Here is a 17,091-nt window from a genome sequence, read left to right as displayed (position 1 = left end):
AACCCTTGGGTTGAGATCAAGACAGTTTAGTAGAGAAGGGCAAAAGCTGTGCATGCAAGCAGAGCAAAACAAGGAATTAATCCACCATTTTACATGAGCAGGCCAGCCATCTGTAGGAGATCAGGGCCTTATCATGGGTAACACTGACCTGGGAAGACACAAACTTCATTACTCCAAACACCCTCCCTTTTCTTTCCTTCAGCTTTCTATGCAGATTATTATGTCATCTGCTGTGGAATATCTCATTGAGTTAGTTGGGATCATCTGTCCTGGCTCTCCCAACTCCTTTTGCACCCCAAGCCTGCTCACAGGGGGGAGGTGTAAGGAGCAGAAGATTTTTTAGCTCTATGTAAGCCCTGTTTAGCAGTAATGAAAACATCCCTGAATGATCAACTCTGTTTCCAGCACAAGTCCCAATCCCAGCCCCATATTATCTGCTGTGAAGAAAATTAACCACCCCAGCCAAAACTGGAACATTCACTTAATGAGAAAATGATGCTGATAGTGCTTCGGTAACTTGGTGAGAAACAAAAATTTGCTTTTCCATCTATTTCAGCATATTATGGGAGTTTTGCCTACTGTTTCTCTTTGTAATAGCTTCTCAAGAACAGGTGTATTAAGGTCAGCTTTGTGCTTAGATAGTGTATTATTAGGGAGATAAATTACTGAGGTTTTGTTTTGTCTGACACTTACAGAAAAGCTTTCTTTTTTCAGATCCCATATCTAGGTAATTTTAAATGCATGTGAAATTTTCACGCAGTGATTTTATTTAGGCCTACACAGCTGATTTAATTATTCATAAGCATATGTCTTGGTAGTTGTCATATGAATAAATTTGGTTTGTGTCTTTTTTTTCCTTAAGGTGTTTCCTTTGTTAGATGCAAGTACTGGAGGGTTTAATTTTCTTCTACAGTAATACTTAATCCTTATGTAGTCCCACATTATTTAAAAATGCATTGTGCTTTTGTTTTTCAGCTTCCTGTAAAATAACTTCCTTTTCTACTTTTACTTCTGTCTCACTTGTCTGTAGTGATAACACACACCTTCATTGTAGTTAAGATTGGCAATGAGGGGTTTGTTATCGTTGATCTTCTGATTGTTGAAGCTTCAGTTTATTCAGATCTAATAACTGACTTTTCCAGACAAATTTCTTGCTTTGCAAGAGAATTTGCTCTTCTTTTCCTCTTGCAGTAAGAAAATGGTTAATGCCCCTGATAATTAGTGCACGTGATATAATTCAGATGTACAGTTCTGGGGGATGTGCACTCAGAGCCTGAGGGGTGATAAACCATTAATCTGTAAAGCACTGGCTGCATTGTGTGTCAGTCTGCTTGTAAGCAGAGATAAGGTGTGATAGGACTTTGTTGTCTGTTCACAGCAGGAATCTCAGTTCTTTTCTGCCATCTTGGGCAGAGTAACAGGAGTTGCAGTGGGTAAAGGTCTCATCCTTTTGTGAAGACACATCATTAACACAGCTATGGTTGCAAGGTCATGAGGGTGTTCAACAGCTTAGGTCTTAGGTATTGAACTTCTGGAGGGACTGAGTGATGCTGAATCAAGTATTTTTTACTTCTACTTCACATAGCATTTAGCTATTCTCCCAGAAAATTGGAATGTTGCTTTACAATACGCTGAGTAGAGGTGGTAAATTGTATTTATCTTCTAAGATTAAGTTATAAAACACTTTGCTGTTCAAGTTAAATGCTTCAGTATTGTAGCAACTATATGAAAACTCTTCTGTGTGATTTTGGCTCTCTAAATACAACAAATTTTTCTTAATTAGGTCTTTACTAATGTGCTGACTCACCCAAAATGTCCATAAGAGAATAATGGAAGCTCCTGAATACCTTGATTTGGATGAAATAGATTTTAGTGATGACATATCGGTAAGTACAAGTCTTATTTTATTTGTTCAAGTTGAGATGACCTTAGATGTCTCAGTCATTATGTAAAAAGCAACACTCCTGTTAGAAGCCAAACTTCCTTTTACTTAATTTAAGGGAATACGATGAATCAAGAAAAAAAATCTGATGTTTTGTAAAGGCAAGACCTCTAAAAAGCTTGGAATGAAAACTCGATTCCTCTCCTTCAAGTAGTAAAAATTACTTGTAGACAAAATTAATAAATTAATTTCATTTCTGGGTTGCTTCTCTCCTGTATTGTCCCAAATGAGCTGTGCTGTAGTGCTAGCCTTAGACAGCATTTTTTTAAATCAAATGTATTTCAGTTGTAGGAAACCTGCCTCTCTCACCTTTGCCTTTTTCATGAATAGCCATTTCCCAATACAGCTCCATTTTATCAATAGATGTGCTATGGTAGTGTACAGAAAGAGATAGAAAGATTTTGAGGGATTCATAGGCAGCAGTGATCCTTAGTGTGACAAATAAAACAGCCCTAATTGCAAATAAAAATACTGTGTTACTGTCTACATTTTTAGTGTTTTTATAGGTGATACTGGTACTGTGTACTTCTGTTACTCATAATACTACTTTTACTGCCAGTGTTTCTGCTTTTTTGTGCAATGAAGTTGTTCATGTGTTCAGTGTTTGATAAAAAATAGACTTGAATGCATAAATTAAATCTCCCATAAGAGAATGTATTATAAATTCTTATAAATTATAAATTAATAATTCAAGTTTCAGATTAAAGTATGCCACTCTCTCCTTCCACGTTTCATAGTTTTATAGTAATTTTTTTTTCCACAAATGCCTGGTTTTCCCATTAGCATTTGGGACTCCTGATTCCTTTTAAAACATTCCAGATGCTTTATTCACTGAAAAATCCATTTTGAAGAGATTTTTTTTTGTGTACCTATTGTACTGCTGAATTTTTATTAAATCAGAATATGGCAAATGCCCAAAATATTACAAGACAATGAGCCAATCTTGAGTGATTGCCTTATTAGGGGCAACTTTCTTATGTTACTGTTATATGCCAATTTATGTCCTGGTAAGTATAGAAACAGAGTTTCTATACTCAGTTTAGTAAAACTGTAAAACATAATAGATGTAACCTTTCCATGTCCCTCCCATTGTGGCTGTTTCTGCATACTGGTGGGTTAGATTACTCACTTTCCTGCTGAACAGCTCAGGCTGCCTTCTTTCATAGCCTGTTCTTGCAGTGGATGCTGCACTTTAAATGAAAAATCATCACAAATGATTGAGGTAGCAGTTTTACTCCCTGCTTTAACAAGTAAGAGAACAAAGGATTTGTTGCCAAAATCCGGATCAATGAGAGAATTTGTGGTTACTCTAGTGATCTACTCATATGTCATCATACACAGTTGAGAAATACTGGACCTTCACATTTTATCGTTAGCATGCTCTGGTAAGAGCAGCTGCATAGCATCTGTGTTAGCAAATTATATTATTCATATTAGCCCTCTGGTTCTAATCCAGTGCAGAAAAGTGACTAATAATAATGGCAACAAGAAAGCTGTTAAAACGATGCACTTACAAATGTACTTCATTTAGAAAGCCACTGTTTGTAGTCCAGACCCATGTCATCCATTTCAGCAAAACTGACCAAAATGTAATAATCAAAAAAGATAGACAGAAAGACAGGGATTTGATTTAAAAGGCAAATATATAAGTAAATAAGGGAAGGAGGTGGAGGGAGTGTGTTTGAGTTCTTACTTTATTTTCCTTTGTTTTGTTTGTTTTTATTTGGTTGTTTTTTTATTGGGTTTTTTTTGGATTTTTTGTTGGTTTGGTTTTTTTTGTTTTTGTGTTACATTTGTACATGAGGAAAGGGAAGTACATTTCTCCAACATCATGGAGTCCTAGAATGGTTTTGGTTGGAAGGGACCTTCGAAGGTCATTCAGTTCCAATCTCCCTGTCATAGGTGGGAATACCTTCCACTAGATCAGGTTGTTCGAAGGCTCATTGTGGTGGGTTGACATTGACTGGTCATCAGGTGCCCACCAAGCCACTCTGTCAATCCTACTCCAACAAGACACTTGTGCTTTAAGAAGAGGGACACCACTCATCAATTAGTGTAATAGGAAAAAAAGACTTCTCCTGGTGATACTAATTTATTGCCAATCAAAGAGCACAGGATGATGAGAAACAAAGACAAATCTAAAAGCACCTTTCCCCCACCCCTCCCTCTTTGCAGTCTCAACTTTACTCCTGAGTGGTTTCTGCCTTCTACCTCAGTAAGCACAGGGGGATGGGGGAGGATAGAGTTTGCATTCAGGTTAGGCACTAGTGTGAAAGGAAAGCAGTGGGAGATCCCAAGTCAGAAATACAACTTAATAGGAAAATTAAAATAAATGCATTAATACAGCAACACTGACAGACTCAGAATATGACCTGACACCCTGTTGGTCAGGGTGTTGGTAGCAGTCCGATTAAATGGTGGGTGCAGTCTTCTTGAAATGATAGATGTAGTTCTGTTGAAGCAGTGATCCTGTAGAAGGGCTTGATCTTCCTCCAAAGATCCAGTGGTGGTTATGGGACTCTTATCCTCTGGGAATTCAGTGGATAAAGCTGCCCATTGTGTTCCAAACTTCAGATCATATCCAGATAGGAATGCTTGGATCCTCCTCCTAGGTGGAGCATCTCACAATGGACGATGTAATTTTATCAGTCTTGCAGTGAGACTTGATGGCCCATTAACAGAAGATATCCCCTGGAGTTATCAGGGATGAGTCATGAAGTAGATAAGGAGTACTGCCCTAACTGGTTTTAACAGCTGATGAAGAAGGTGATAGAATGCATACTTTTGGGTACATCTTACATTGTATCCTAAGACAGGTTATCACAGAGTGTCTCTCCTGTTCCCTCCTCATCCTCTTCACGCCTGCACCAGTGTGGGGTCCCACTCACAGAAGGCTGTGAATTCACACTGTGAATTTCTCCATTTTGAGTTCTTCCCAAGGACCAGCATTCTTCATGGACTGTGCCAGCATGCATCCTTTCCATGAGATAGAATCCTTCAGAAGCAGATTGCTCCAGCATGGGTCTCACACAGGGTTATAGTTCCTGCCAGAAAACCTGCTCCAATGTGGTCTCTTCTCCACAAGAATTAGTTCCTACCAGGACTCTGTTCCAGCACTGTCTTTCCACAGGCTGCAGGTTTCTTCAGGGCACATTCACACACTCCAGTGTGAGGTCCTCTGTGGGCTGAAGGCTGGGTATCTGCTCTACCATGGTATTCTCATGTGACTACAGGTGAATGTCTGCTACAGCATCTGGAACTCTGCCTTCCCCTACTTCTTCACTGACCTTGGTATCTCACATTTTATTGTTCCTCTCTCCCAGATGCTTTTATGCAGTGGTTTTTACCCTTTCTGAAATCTGTTATCCCAGAGGTGCTACCAACATCTCTGATGGGCTCAGCCTTTGCCAGCAGAGAGTCCTACATGGAGGCAGCCTCTGCTCTTAGTTTGCCACATAAACTAAATACAATAATATGCGGTGGGCATCTACAACTTCTCTGGGCAACCTGTTGCAGTGTCTCACTACCCTCGTTGTAAAAAATGTCCTTGTTGTGTTCAATCTAAATTGATGCTTTTTCATTTGCCCCTTGTCCTGTCACTACAGGCCCTGGAAAACAGCATTTTTGTATTTTTCTCATAAGCCTCCTACATATATTGGAAGGCCATAAGAAAGTCTCCGGGCAGCCACCTGTTCTCCAAGATGAAGAATCCAAACTCTCTCTCAGCCTTACTTCACAGAAGAGGTGGTCCAGGCCCCTGACTATTTTCATGATCTTTTTCTGGACACACTGAGCATGTCCATGTTGGTTTTGTCCCAGCAATCTCTGAGCCAGATGCAGTATTCCAGGTGGATTCTCCCAAGAATGAAGTCTGTGGGAGTATTGCCTCCCTTACTCTGCTGGCCAGACTTTTTGTGCAGCCCAGGATATGACTGACTTTCTGATCTGCAAGTGATCATTGCCAGTTTATGTCAAATTGTTCATCCTCCAGGATGCTGAGTCCTTCTCTGCAAGGCTGCCCTCAATATCTGAATCTGTATGGAAACTGGGCATTGCTCTGACACATGGACATAGGATCTTGACTTTGTTGAACTTTATGATGTGCACATGAGCCCACACCACAACCTGTCCCAAAGTCCCTCTGGATAGCATTCCATCCCTCCAGCAAATCAACCACTCAGCTTGGTGTCATGTGAAAACTTGCACCAAATCCTGTAATCTATGTCCTGGACAAATATACTAAATGCTATTGGTTGCAGTATGCATCCTTGAGGGACACCACTCATTGTTGGGTTTCACTTGGAGACTGAACTATTGATTGTAACTCATTTGACATGGCCAATTCCTTGTCCATCTATCCATCAAACCCATATGTCTCCCAATTAGAGGCAAGGAGGTTGTACTTGGATACTGTGTGCCAAAGGTCTTACAGAAGCTGAGGCTCTCTCTGTAGCTCTCTCCGTCCATTGTAGGAGGCCACTATCTTAGGCACAATTTTCCCTTTGTGACACCATGCTGGCTACCTCTAATCCCCTCTCTGCCATCCATATGTTTCAGCATAACTTCCAGGAGGATCTATTCCATGCACTTTCTGGGCACTGAGGCATATCTGACCTACTAGTAGTTCCTGGGGGCCTTCTTTTCTTCCTCGTTAAAAGAGAATGTGATATCACTTTTATCCAGTCGTTGGAGACTGACTGCTATGACTGTTAAAATATTATTGAGAGTGGATTAGCAGCTACATCTACCAACTCCATCAGGGTTCTGGAATGTAAATATGATGCTCATTTTATAAACTAAGATGGTTCCATTCCTGATCTAAATGATATAGTATATTTGACTGTAGTTCAGACAGCAGAATACGTTTCTGGGGCTCTTTTTTACATTAAACAAAAGTAATATTCTGTGTGCAGTAACATTAAGCAACCCAGCTGAATATTTTAATTTATTTCTTCATTAATAACTGCTCACAGAAAGGAAGGGGAGAAAAAAGACCTTTAGGTTGCATTAAATGATACAAAGATTATCAAATGTATGTTTTATCTTTTATCTTTTTGCTGTTTTTCCTGATTTTGACTCTAAGTTTATTCTTGCTCTCAAGTTATATGCTGTTGGTATGGTTACCTGAAGGTGTCCTAACCCTTTGATTGGAATGCAGTATTTATTTTGCATTGGCAAATTGAGGAAATTGAAATTATTTTATTATTTTGGTTTACAGAAATAGTACAAAATAACCTCATCATAACCAGAGATCCTCATGCTAAGATACTTGTAAACTGTTAGAGATTGAGTGTATAGATCATTGCTTGATCATTCTCTTAGCTCCATATGAAAGCCAGGTTCAGCGGTGCCAGTGTGAGACTGTGCCTGATTTAAAGGTTTGTGAAATGTAAGTGCAGTAATTGCATTCAAATCTAAATAAACAGCTGTTGAATCATTCAGGAATTTTGGAACAGCTTTAAACACTTCTTGTGAATCCTCGCCTGGCAAGAAGGAAGACATAAACTATGTGTGGTCAGGACTATGCCCAAGCTGCTAGGCCTCCCATTTACTCAACCCAGGGCCCTTCCTGAGCCTGCTGCACCCTTCCTTGGGCACAGGAAGAGCTGGATCACCCCTCAGGTTCACACACAGCCAGACTTCGTCTACTCTGCCACCAGCCCTGCCAGGCTCAGTGTGCAGGGTCCTACATCGCTGTGCAGGCACAATCATTAACTGCAGCAGATTGATTCATTTACCATACAGCTGAAGCTCTCTTTTACATCTCTCTCTTTTCTTCCTGTCTCCCATTTCAGAATGAAGCAAAATGCAGATGGCCACTGTGTTGTTCATAGGAAGTGTTAGTTTCAGACAGACATTTTGTACCCCTAACAGTGTTAGTAGTTTCTATATAGGTCCCCTTTTAAGCTAAAAAGAAGAAAAACATATCAAGTGTCTATATAAGATACACAACACATAGTACAAATAACCTAATCAGTGCTCCAAAGATGTTCATCATAGCTGTAAGAAAGACATATAGTCTGGGGATGTGATATTACCCACATGCACCATGCCAGTCTAATCTCTTTCCTTCTCTGATTTTTGTTTGGAAGCTGCCTAAATTGACACTACTGTTGAAAAAAACCTTCCTGCAACATCAGACCAAGCGTTCCTTTACTTTTTCTCAGTTTATCTTGCTATTCCTAAATAAATGTCTCAGAAATATGATGGCATTGCATAGTTAAATGATTAAGAAAATACATTGTAAAGTCACTAATTTAATATATATTTAATATTAATTAAACATTTTTTTTCTACTATCACAAATAAACTGAAATGAGACTATTTACTTGGAAACACTTCCAAAAAATGGCTGCAATGGAGGAAGGTACCTGTTTTTAGTACCAAAATGAAAACAAAGAGCTGTGCATTTAGGATCAAGCCAGAGTCACTGGTGTCTTTATCCAGTCAAGATCATTGGTGGTGCTAAATTATTTGAGTTCTGATACTGCAAACAGTGGGCATGATCGTTCATACTTTGCGGGTGTCATGGTTATGACAATGTGGTCAGAGACTTGTACTATGCATACAACTTTGCACTTTGACTCCAATTAGGATACAGGAGAATGTAAAAGTTGAAAAGTAACTTTTGTTTCTTCATTTACTTGGGTTTTTTACTATTTTCTGTAATATTTCTGTGCTACGACTCATGATCAGTTATTTCTTCTTTCTGGTACTTCTAGAACATAAGTGCATCTGCAAGTGGTGGACAAGTGGCACAGAGCAAAACAGCCCTATTAAAGATATTTTTTCTCATGTGTTTTGTTTAAAATTCATTGCATTAAAATTTGAAAACCATGTGAAATTTGAAAGGTTAACATTGGCATTAATTCAGATTCTGTAGTGCACTGTTACATAATAAACAAATGTATTGTATTATAAGGGAAGTCCCATTTTAACCTGAATTAGCAGTGTCTGTTGGAAAAAGCTGGAAATGTCTTGGATTTGCATGGAATGCTTGCTACTGTTCCTTGTCTCATTTGCTGTTGATACTGCTCTTCCATCTTACAAAGTTCTTTAGGGACTTATTAGAGTTCACTATTTCGACAGGCCTTAAATGCAGAAAAGGAACCCAGACCTGAAACAGTAATCAAAAATTCCATTACATGTGTTATCTTAGGAACGAACCCTTAGTTTGTTACAGAATGTCACCATCAACCACAACAGACTTTAATTAAACACCAAAGAGCTCAGTAAGCATTGACTGAGGAAGTAATACCGTGTGCTCAGCTATTACGTAGTCAGTTATGCCCTTGGGCACAGCCCTCAGTCCTGGCTGATGTGCTTACTCCAATGGTGAAACGTGAAAAATGGTGTTTCATTTTGCATGCAAAAAAAATTGAAATTATTGAATGAAGAGTTGGAAGTAATTAATTTTAAATGCTGTTGAATAAGCATTAAGTCTTAAATTCTGTTCCAAGGAAGGGTTTTGATGTCATGTGTAACCTTGAAATTTATGGTTGAACAAAAGCTAGAAAACATTACTGATTATTAGAACTGGAGCTAGATATGTGAGAAATCAGTTCTAGTGGGAAGAGCTGGGAATGGATTGTTTTTATGTTTGGGAAAGGTCCACTTGAAAAAGTAATTTTATTTGTTTTGTGGATCAAAAGCTGGTTCTTTACATTTTAAACACAAATTACAGATGGCAAAAATATGAATTTGCAGAAGTATTTTTGAGAACAGAGCTAAGTGGGAGGAAATCTGTTAATGAAATCAAACTAATATTAATAAAATGCATAACAAATTTATAAATTTGTTATAAAAATAGATTTTTGGTGGTGGGACAGCTAACTGAATAAATTTTAGAGCAATGTTGAAACAGAAAAAAAAATCTGGTTTTCCAAGAAAGAACAGGAAAAAGATAAAAAGAAAGACAGCTTTCTGTTTTTGAAGTTGCCTCACAAAATACATAGCAATAGAATACAAAAGGCCTCTTTCTAATTGAATTACAAACTGTGTAATAGTTTTAACTGCAACAGCTGGTCTTATGAAGCTACCATATTCCTTGGAGACATGCTCCTTGGATTCTTTTAAGAATCTTACTAGACCAGTTCAACATTGCATTCTAACATTGCATTTGTGCTGAAATAACAAGATGTATAGCTTAACAGCTCAGGCTTTATTAAATAATAACTAAAGTGAAGCACAGCACACGGTGTTTGTCTGTGTCTAACTTGTATTAATTTGTCTCTAGTAACATCCTTCTCCCTGTCTGAGCTCTGGTTTTTTTTTGCTTTAGGCTGTCACATCCTGAAGCAGTCACAGCCTTATTGATAACCCCTTGTTTAATGGGGATTGGAATCACTGGGTAGTTCTGGAATGCTGCTACACAATTTAATTAATAAGTTGATCCTGGGGATACTTACAAGGCTTTCTTCTTGTGGCTGAGGTTTCTCAATACATCCCTGAACTAGGCTGGCAAGGGAAAAAGTAGGGCCTAGGAGGTTTTCTAGGTTTAATGAAGTACCTACAGTCATGAGTAACAGTCTTAAACTTGTACCAGAAAAGTACATTACTCTGCAATTGGTCACATGAGCTTGAATTTAGATTATTTTGAAGGAGATTGCCAGCTGTGCTTTAAAAGCATGTCAAACACTGACAAACTGTCAGCAAACCCCTATGTATTATCCTTTCTTTTTTTGTGTGTGGAAAGTTCATATGGTTTTATATGTGGTTGTTTTGCTTCATTGGTCAACAGCACACCACTAGAAATATCTGTTTCTTTGAAAACGTATGGTGTTTATGTGTTCTTAGAAAAATTTCAGTTGCACTAATCCTAAATGCTTTTTTTCTATTTAAGTTTCCAAAATACTGTTTTTATAGGGTCTTTTTTTGTATAAGCAAAGTAATTGATATTTCTTTCACAAACATAATGATTTTCATTTGTTTAAGTGGAGATTCCTGTAACATTTAAGCATTGGATTAAGGAAGACTTGCTATAAAGCAAGTGCATATCAGAATGTATAGTTTTATGACACTGGATCCTGTGTCTTTCTAAAGGTATTCCACAAGTGTATAAACTAAAAAATTCTGTTTAGTAAAATACCTATGGCACGTCCGGGGTTTTCTTTCCATTTTTGAATGGTTAATGTGGAGAATTACATTCTGATTCATATTAGATGTGTTTTATTTTGTAAATAGTTTATTTACATCAAAATAATAGCACAAGTTTGCTTTAATAAAGCCCAGGTTAGAGAAATGGGCCTGTTTCTGATATGTGTGGGTACACCACCCCCCCCTAAAATCAAATCTCTGCAGTGCAGATAATCTGCATCCCTTTTACATATTGGTTTATGACAGCTTGAATTGTAATTTTTAAGCATGGTAATTGTTGCAGTACAACACCATAACAGGTATACATGTGGGCAAATAGAGACCCTTGAAGCCTGAATGTGGTCCAGCCTCTGATGTATCTCACATTGTGCCTTGAATAATGGTGACCTGCAGGAAGGAGAAATCTGAGGTGAGGAGGTGCTTTGCTCTGGCTTTGGAAGTCTGTTTCATATGTCTGTTGGTGGGAAACAAAAGCGGGTGCCATCTGCTTTTCTCATGCAACCTAAGAAGACCATCAGACTGCCAGATGCAGCCTTGGTTTGTAGATTAGTGTCCATGACACTTGTACCTCTTGAAAATCTTACTTTGTATATTTTTTAAATTATTACTTCTATACATTTTTTCTCCTTTTTTACAGTATTCTGTAACTTCTCTCAAGACCATCCCAGAATTATGCAGAAGGTGTGATTCACAAAATGAAGACAAATCAGGTATGATGCTGTATAATTTCTGTCCACCCATAATATTCTAGGCTTTGTTTTAATCATGTAAAATTTGGCAACAATAGCTTCTTGGCAGTGTCCTGTTGTTTTGGTTTTTCTCGTTTATGTACAGTTGGAAACATGAGTTAGTTTTTTTTAAACAGATGTTAGTTCATTAGAAGGAAAGAAAGTTCCAAAAAAGGATTTGGCTGTATGCAGATAAATGTAGGGCTTCATCTCAGCAGCTCCAAACCACAGTATGTGCAACAATTTACTTGAAAACCCGAGAAACCATTGGTGACAAGACGTAATAATGTAGGCGCCAATGAAAAAATGTTGGATACATTTACTACCCGTATGGCCATGACTAGTCAGAGGGATGATGTTTTGCCAGAGTCTGAAACTATATCAAGGATGCTACATGATATAATCTACTCTAAGGCATACTGTAACAGTTAAGATTAAAGTCGAGTTTTTTAGTTTAATAGTGTAAACTAAATGAAGAATCATGGCATGCAGATGAGAACCAGCTGGAGATCTTCCCCCTGCCCCCTGACAAAAAGTTCATTCAGCATTGTTTTTCACTATGTAAATCAGATTAATCTGGTTTTATTTTTCTCTTCCTGATGGAGGAGAAATGAATTGGTAAGAGAAGCATTTTTGTTGAGCTATGAAAAGTTTATTGTGCTTTTTTCATCTTTTAATTGAACTTTTGTTAATGTTGTTTCATCAAGTATTTTTATAACAGATACAGGAGATCTGGAATTGATAGGATGATACAAGGACTTAAGAACCATGCTATACTTCAGCAACTTTTATTTCTGTATTTCCTTTCAGACTTAAAAATTTCTGCTGTGTTTAATGTAAGTGGAAACTCTCTGATTGCTACTTCTTCTAACAGAGTTATTAGAGGCCAGGTCACCACATGCCACTGTCCTTGGCAATAAAGAGAAGCAAAGCTCTCCTTACAGTACTTACTTGCATATTGCTTTTACAATTCTTACTTGCCTACATAGAGCACAGCAGTGACTGCAAACATAAGTCTTACTTGTTGCAATCAAGAGCAGGACAGAAGTGTAATGGGTGAAGACTCCTGATCCACCCTCCTCAAATTGCCCTATCTCCTTCTACCCCAGTCTCCCCTCATCCTCCTCCATCCTTCCCTCCATCCTCTCCTGCGTATTCCCCTCTTTCTTCCTATCCTGCCCCTTTAAACCCTTCTATCCTTCCCTTGCCTCATCTCTATCCCTTTTCTTCTGTCTCCTTCCTTTCTTCTTGCTGGTTCTTCCCCCCAGCTCATCCCTTGCATCCTGCCATCTTCCCCGTTTGTTACATTTCCTTGCCACTTTGTTCCCATCTCCTTCCCTTCCTAGCCATTCTTACTCCCACTCTCCCTGTTTTCCTACTGTCACACCATTGCTCCACACTGTTCTTCTCCCACTCTTCTCTCATTCCTCCTGCTGCCTTCTCTCCTCCTTTCCTCTTTTTACTCACTTCTTCCCTGTTTGCTCATCCTACTTCCCTGCTATTCTCCATAGCATTTAGTCCCTCATTGCTCCCCACATACTCCCACCATTCTCTCCCATATTCTTCCTCCCATTCTTTCTCCATTTAAAATTCACGTAGTAGTCATAAAGTAAAATGTAGCCCAATAGTAAGGATGAAATACTGGTTATGAGGTCTTCATTTAGATTGTGGGATGTTGACAGCATACTGTGTATCTCTCTTGTTCCATGGTTGCCTCTGCATCTGCCTCTGCAGATGGACATTTTTATTATGATTTTAATTACATCAGTACTCATCTATTCCCTTAAAAAGGGGTTAACAGAAGCAAATACATGGATTGCTGAAAGACAATAATATCTCTGGGGAGTCTACCAGTATAAGTCTTGAGTAAAAAAAGGTCTTTTGCACTGATAGTAGTATTGGCAAAGTGGAAACAGTACTGAAAGCTGGGTTTTCTTGCTACTTACCACTTACTTTGGTGAATAGGAGATAGTTCTGAAATCTTTTTATTTTTACCCTGTTTATTTACTGAGTAATAATACAGTGCTGAAGAGGAGTGTATCACTTTACATGTCTGTACAGACTTCAGTATCTCAAGTATCTTGAAATATCAACAGAGCTAGATTAGTCAACTAATAACTATAAGGCTCCATTTGATAAATTTTCACAGTTGCTTTTGAGAAGTCTTTTTCTTCTCTATATTGTAGATCATTAAAATAATGTTGCCAAAGTATTGATAATGAGTGCTATTTTTTTATGAAAATAGATTACATAATAAAGCTTTCATACTATAACATGAAGCATTCATACTAATTTATATCTGCATTCCACTGTTCATTCAAGTAGTTAGTAAAAGAAAAACTCAGAGGTTTTACGAAGTGCTGATGCAGCTTTTTACCTCATACTGATTCCTGCTTAGTTACAGGTTGCATTTCTCCTTTAAAACAGAGAGGACTATGAAAGTAGCTATCCAATAATTCCTTTTTCAAAAAAGCTGAAAGTTAAGCAAATGTTGCCCATAGATAAGACATGTCATAATCTAAAAAGCAATTGTCTGTCATCTTTGTCTCAGGAAAATATTTAGATCACCAATACAGTTAAGACAAAAATGTGGAGAAAGTAAGATTAGAATTTATGCTTGAAAAAATAATTATGTATATACATGTATACATATATACATATATACATATATGCATATATACATATATATATATACATATATATATGCAAATATTTTCACCAGCAGGTTTGTTAGAACAGATATAAACCAGACCAGTTTATTGTTATGGAATTATATTTCTTAACTATATGGCTAATAATATGGAAGTGTTACTATTCATTGTTTGCAGATAAGTTTGGTAAATAGGCCTGTCATTCCAATTTTCTTTCCCCCTTTCATGTAAACATTGAATAATAAGTTAGTAACATATGAAAGTATTTGGTTACATTGTTTTCAAATTACTCCAAGTGCTTTTAATCCTAGGCAAGTACTGTTGTTTAGAAGTTAGTGTGTCTTCTCAAGCATTTAACATAATTCCTTCAGAAGACTTTTTGAGTTTTTTTAGCTATTTCTGATGGCTTGTAACTTTTGCTCAGATTACTCGTTCTTTTGGAAAGGGAGGTATTAGAAAGTTTTCCCAATGTGTAGCTTTTCCTCCTTGAAATGCCACCATCGCCTCCCTTTATTGGAGACCACTGGCAGGTGGAGTGTATTGTTTGGTATGTCCTGTTCCTCCTCTCTCTTCTGCAAGAGGTGCATGACAGCCATGAAGCAGCTCAGTCTCCACCCTGACTCAGAATCAAAAAATCACAGAATATTCTGAGTTGGAAGGTACCACAAGGACCAAAGGCCAACTCCTGTCCCTGCACAGGACACCCCAAGAGTCACCCCATGTGCCTGAGAGCATTGCCCAAACAGTTCTTGAATTCTGTCAGGTTAGTGCTGTGACCACTTCTCTGGAGAATCTCTTCAGTGCCCAAATGCCCTCTGGGTGAAGAACCTTTCCCTGATATCAAACCTAAACCTCCCCTGGCAGAGTTTCATGCCATTCTCCTGAGTCCTGTCACTGGTCACCACAGAGAAGAGAGCAGTGCCTGCCTCTCTGCTTCCCCTCAGAAGGGAACTGCAGAACTAAAATGAAGTCTTCCCTCAGTCTCCTCCAGGCTGAGCAGACCAAGTGACCTCAGCCACTCCGCACACGGCTTTCTCTCAAGGCCCTTCACCATCCTCATGGCCCTCCTCTGGACACTCTCTAACAGCTCAATGTCTTTTTTGTGTTGTGGTACCCAAAACTGCCCCCAGCACTCGAGGTGAGGCTGCCCAAGTGCAGGGCAGAGCAGAGGGGACAATCCCCTCCCTTGCCCAGCTGGTGATGCTGTGCCTGATGCCCCAAGGGTGGACCTCCTGGCTGCCAGGGCACTGCTGACCCATGTTCAACTTGCCACTCACCAGGAACCCCAGGTCCCTTTTCACAGCTCTGCTCTCCAGTCTCTCATTCTCCATTCTGTCTGTTCATCCAGGGTTATCTCATCCCAGGAGCAGAATGTGTCACTTTCCCTTCTTAAGCTTCATACAGCTGGTGATTGCCCAGGCCTCTAATTTGTCGAGGTCTCTCTGTAGGGCCTCTCTGTCTTCCGAGGGAGTAACCAGCTCCTCCTAATTTTGTGTCATCTGTAAATTTCCTTAGTATTCATTCAAGTCCTGCATCCAAGTCCCTTATGACTTTTCTGAGTCCTTCTTGGATAGGGAATTCTGACTCAGGAAAGTTTCAAGGGATCCTTGGAGCCGAAGTATTCCCAGTACTTGTGCCAGTACCCCCAGATTACAAGGGGAAGGAGATACTGAATTGGCAAAAAATTGCAGGGAAAGTAATGGTTTGTCCACAGTAAAGGGTGATTAAGGGTAATTGTTTTTTCTACAATTATGCATCAAGATAATGATCATTTAGGTAGCATTATAGCCACTAAGATGGACATTATCTCAGCTGTTAGAGCAAGATGATAATTAACTCCAAGACTGTGGGTTTAAGCCCTGTACAGGGCATTTGCTTAAGAACTGGACTCAGTGATCCATGTGGATCCCTTCCAACTCAGAATATTCTGTTATTCTGTAATTTTTTTGTTCTGTGATTCTGTAATTTTTTTATCTTCAAAGATAGAAAATTAAAGAGTGTGGTTTAGAAATGGACCAAGCTAGCACATTTTTCCTGAAATGAAGTGTTAACCAAAGTGCCTATGGATTTCCAGCATTGTTTAATATAGACTGATAAACTGAAATAGCAATCAGTCCTTTATGTTATTATGCATGAAATTTGTTGCATTCTTCCTGGGCAAATTTTCTAAGGACACTTGAACAAATGGTTCAAGACAACAATGTTCAACAAGCTTCACTGAACCATGTCATTGTGGAAGTATATTCTGTCATCTGTGACAACTTTCAGTTGTCATTAAATGACTGTTTCAAATGAAGGCAATATACTAGTTTAGATCTTTATTCACTGATTGGCGAAACAAATTCACTTTTAATGTCCAGCAGTTTTCCCTCTGCACTGCTTTATTCATTCCCAAAGAAACTGCCATTTGAAAAATTATTCAAAATATTAGTCTCCTAATTGAGAAAAATAAATCAATGACCAGAAAATTTCTGTTTCAAGCTCTTGGTAGTTTTTAGTTGTATGAGAAAATAAAGTAAAATTTGATTTGCAAGAAGTGTTAAAAACCATCAATTTCACAGACTTGTTCTCCAAATATCTCCGAGGTAAATATGTCTGAAACAATAAAATACTGACCGGATCATTCCTTGGTAGAATACTGAAGAATTTTCTTAGTAAAAAACCAATTGTGCTA

General features: G+C 38.4%; 1 protein-coding gene across 10 annotated transcripts in view; it reads left to right on the top strand.

Moving 5' to 3' along the window:
• The window catches only part of SNCAIP (synuclein alpha interacting protein), an 89,071-nt gene that overhangs the window by 34,430 nt on the left and 37,550 nt on the right, over nt 1-17,091 (top strand). For 6 of the 10 annotated variants that reach the window (XM_072922794.1, XM_072922796.1, XM_072922792.1 and 3 more), the window contains 2 exons: nt 1,784-1,886; nt 11,676-11,748. In XM_072922794.1, the coding sequence (XP_072778895.1) occupies nt 1,830-1,886; nt 11,676-11,748 (130 nt within the window). In that variant the 5' untranslated portion in view covers nt 1,784-1,829. The remainder of the gene's footprint in view (nt 1-1,783; nt 1,887-11,675; nt 11,749-17,091) is intronic. The other 4 variants (XR_012053258.1, XM_072922790.1, XM_072922795.1 and 1 more) reach the window with 1 other exon arrangement.

This window comes from Taeniopygia guttata, chromosome Z (assembly GCF_048771995.1).
Source record: "Taeniopygia guttata chromosome Z, bTaeGut7.mat, whole genome shotgun sequence".
Lineage (NCBI taxonomy): Eukaryota > Metazoa > Chordata > Aves > Passeriformes > Estrildidae > Taeniopygia > Taeniopygia guttata.
The sequence above is the reverse complement of the archived record's forward strand: the minus strand, read 5'-3'. Positions and strand labels throughout refer to the sequence as shown.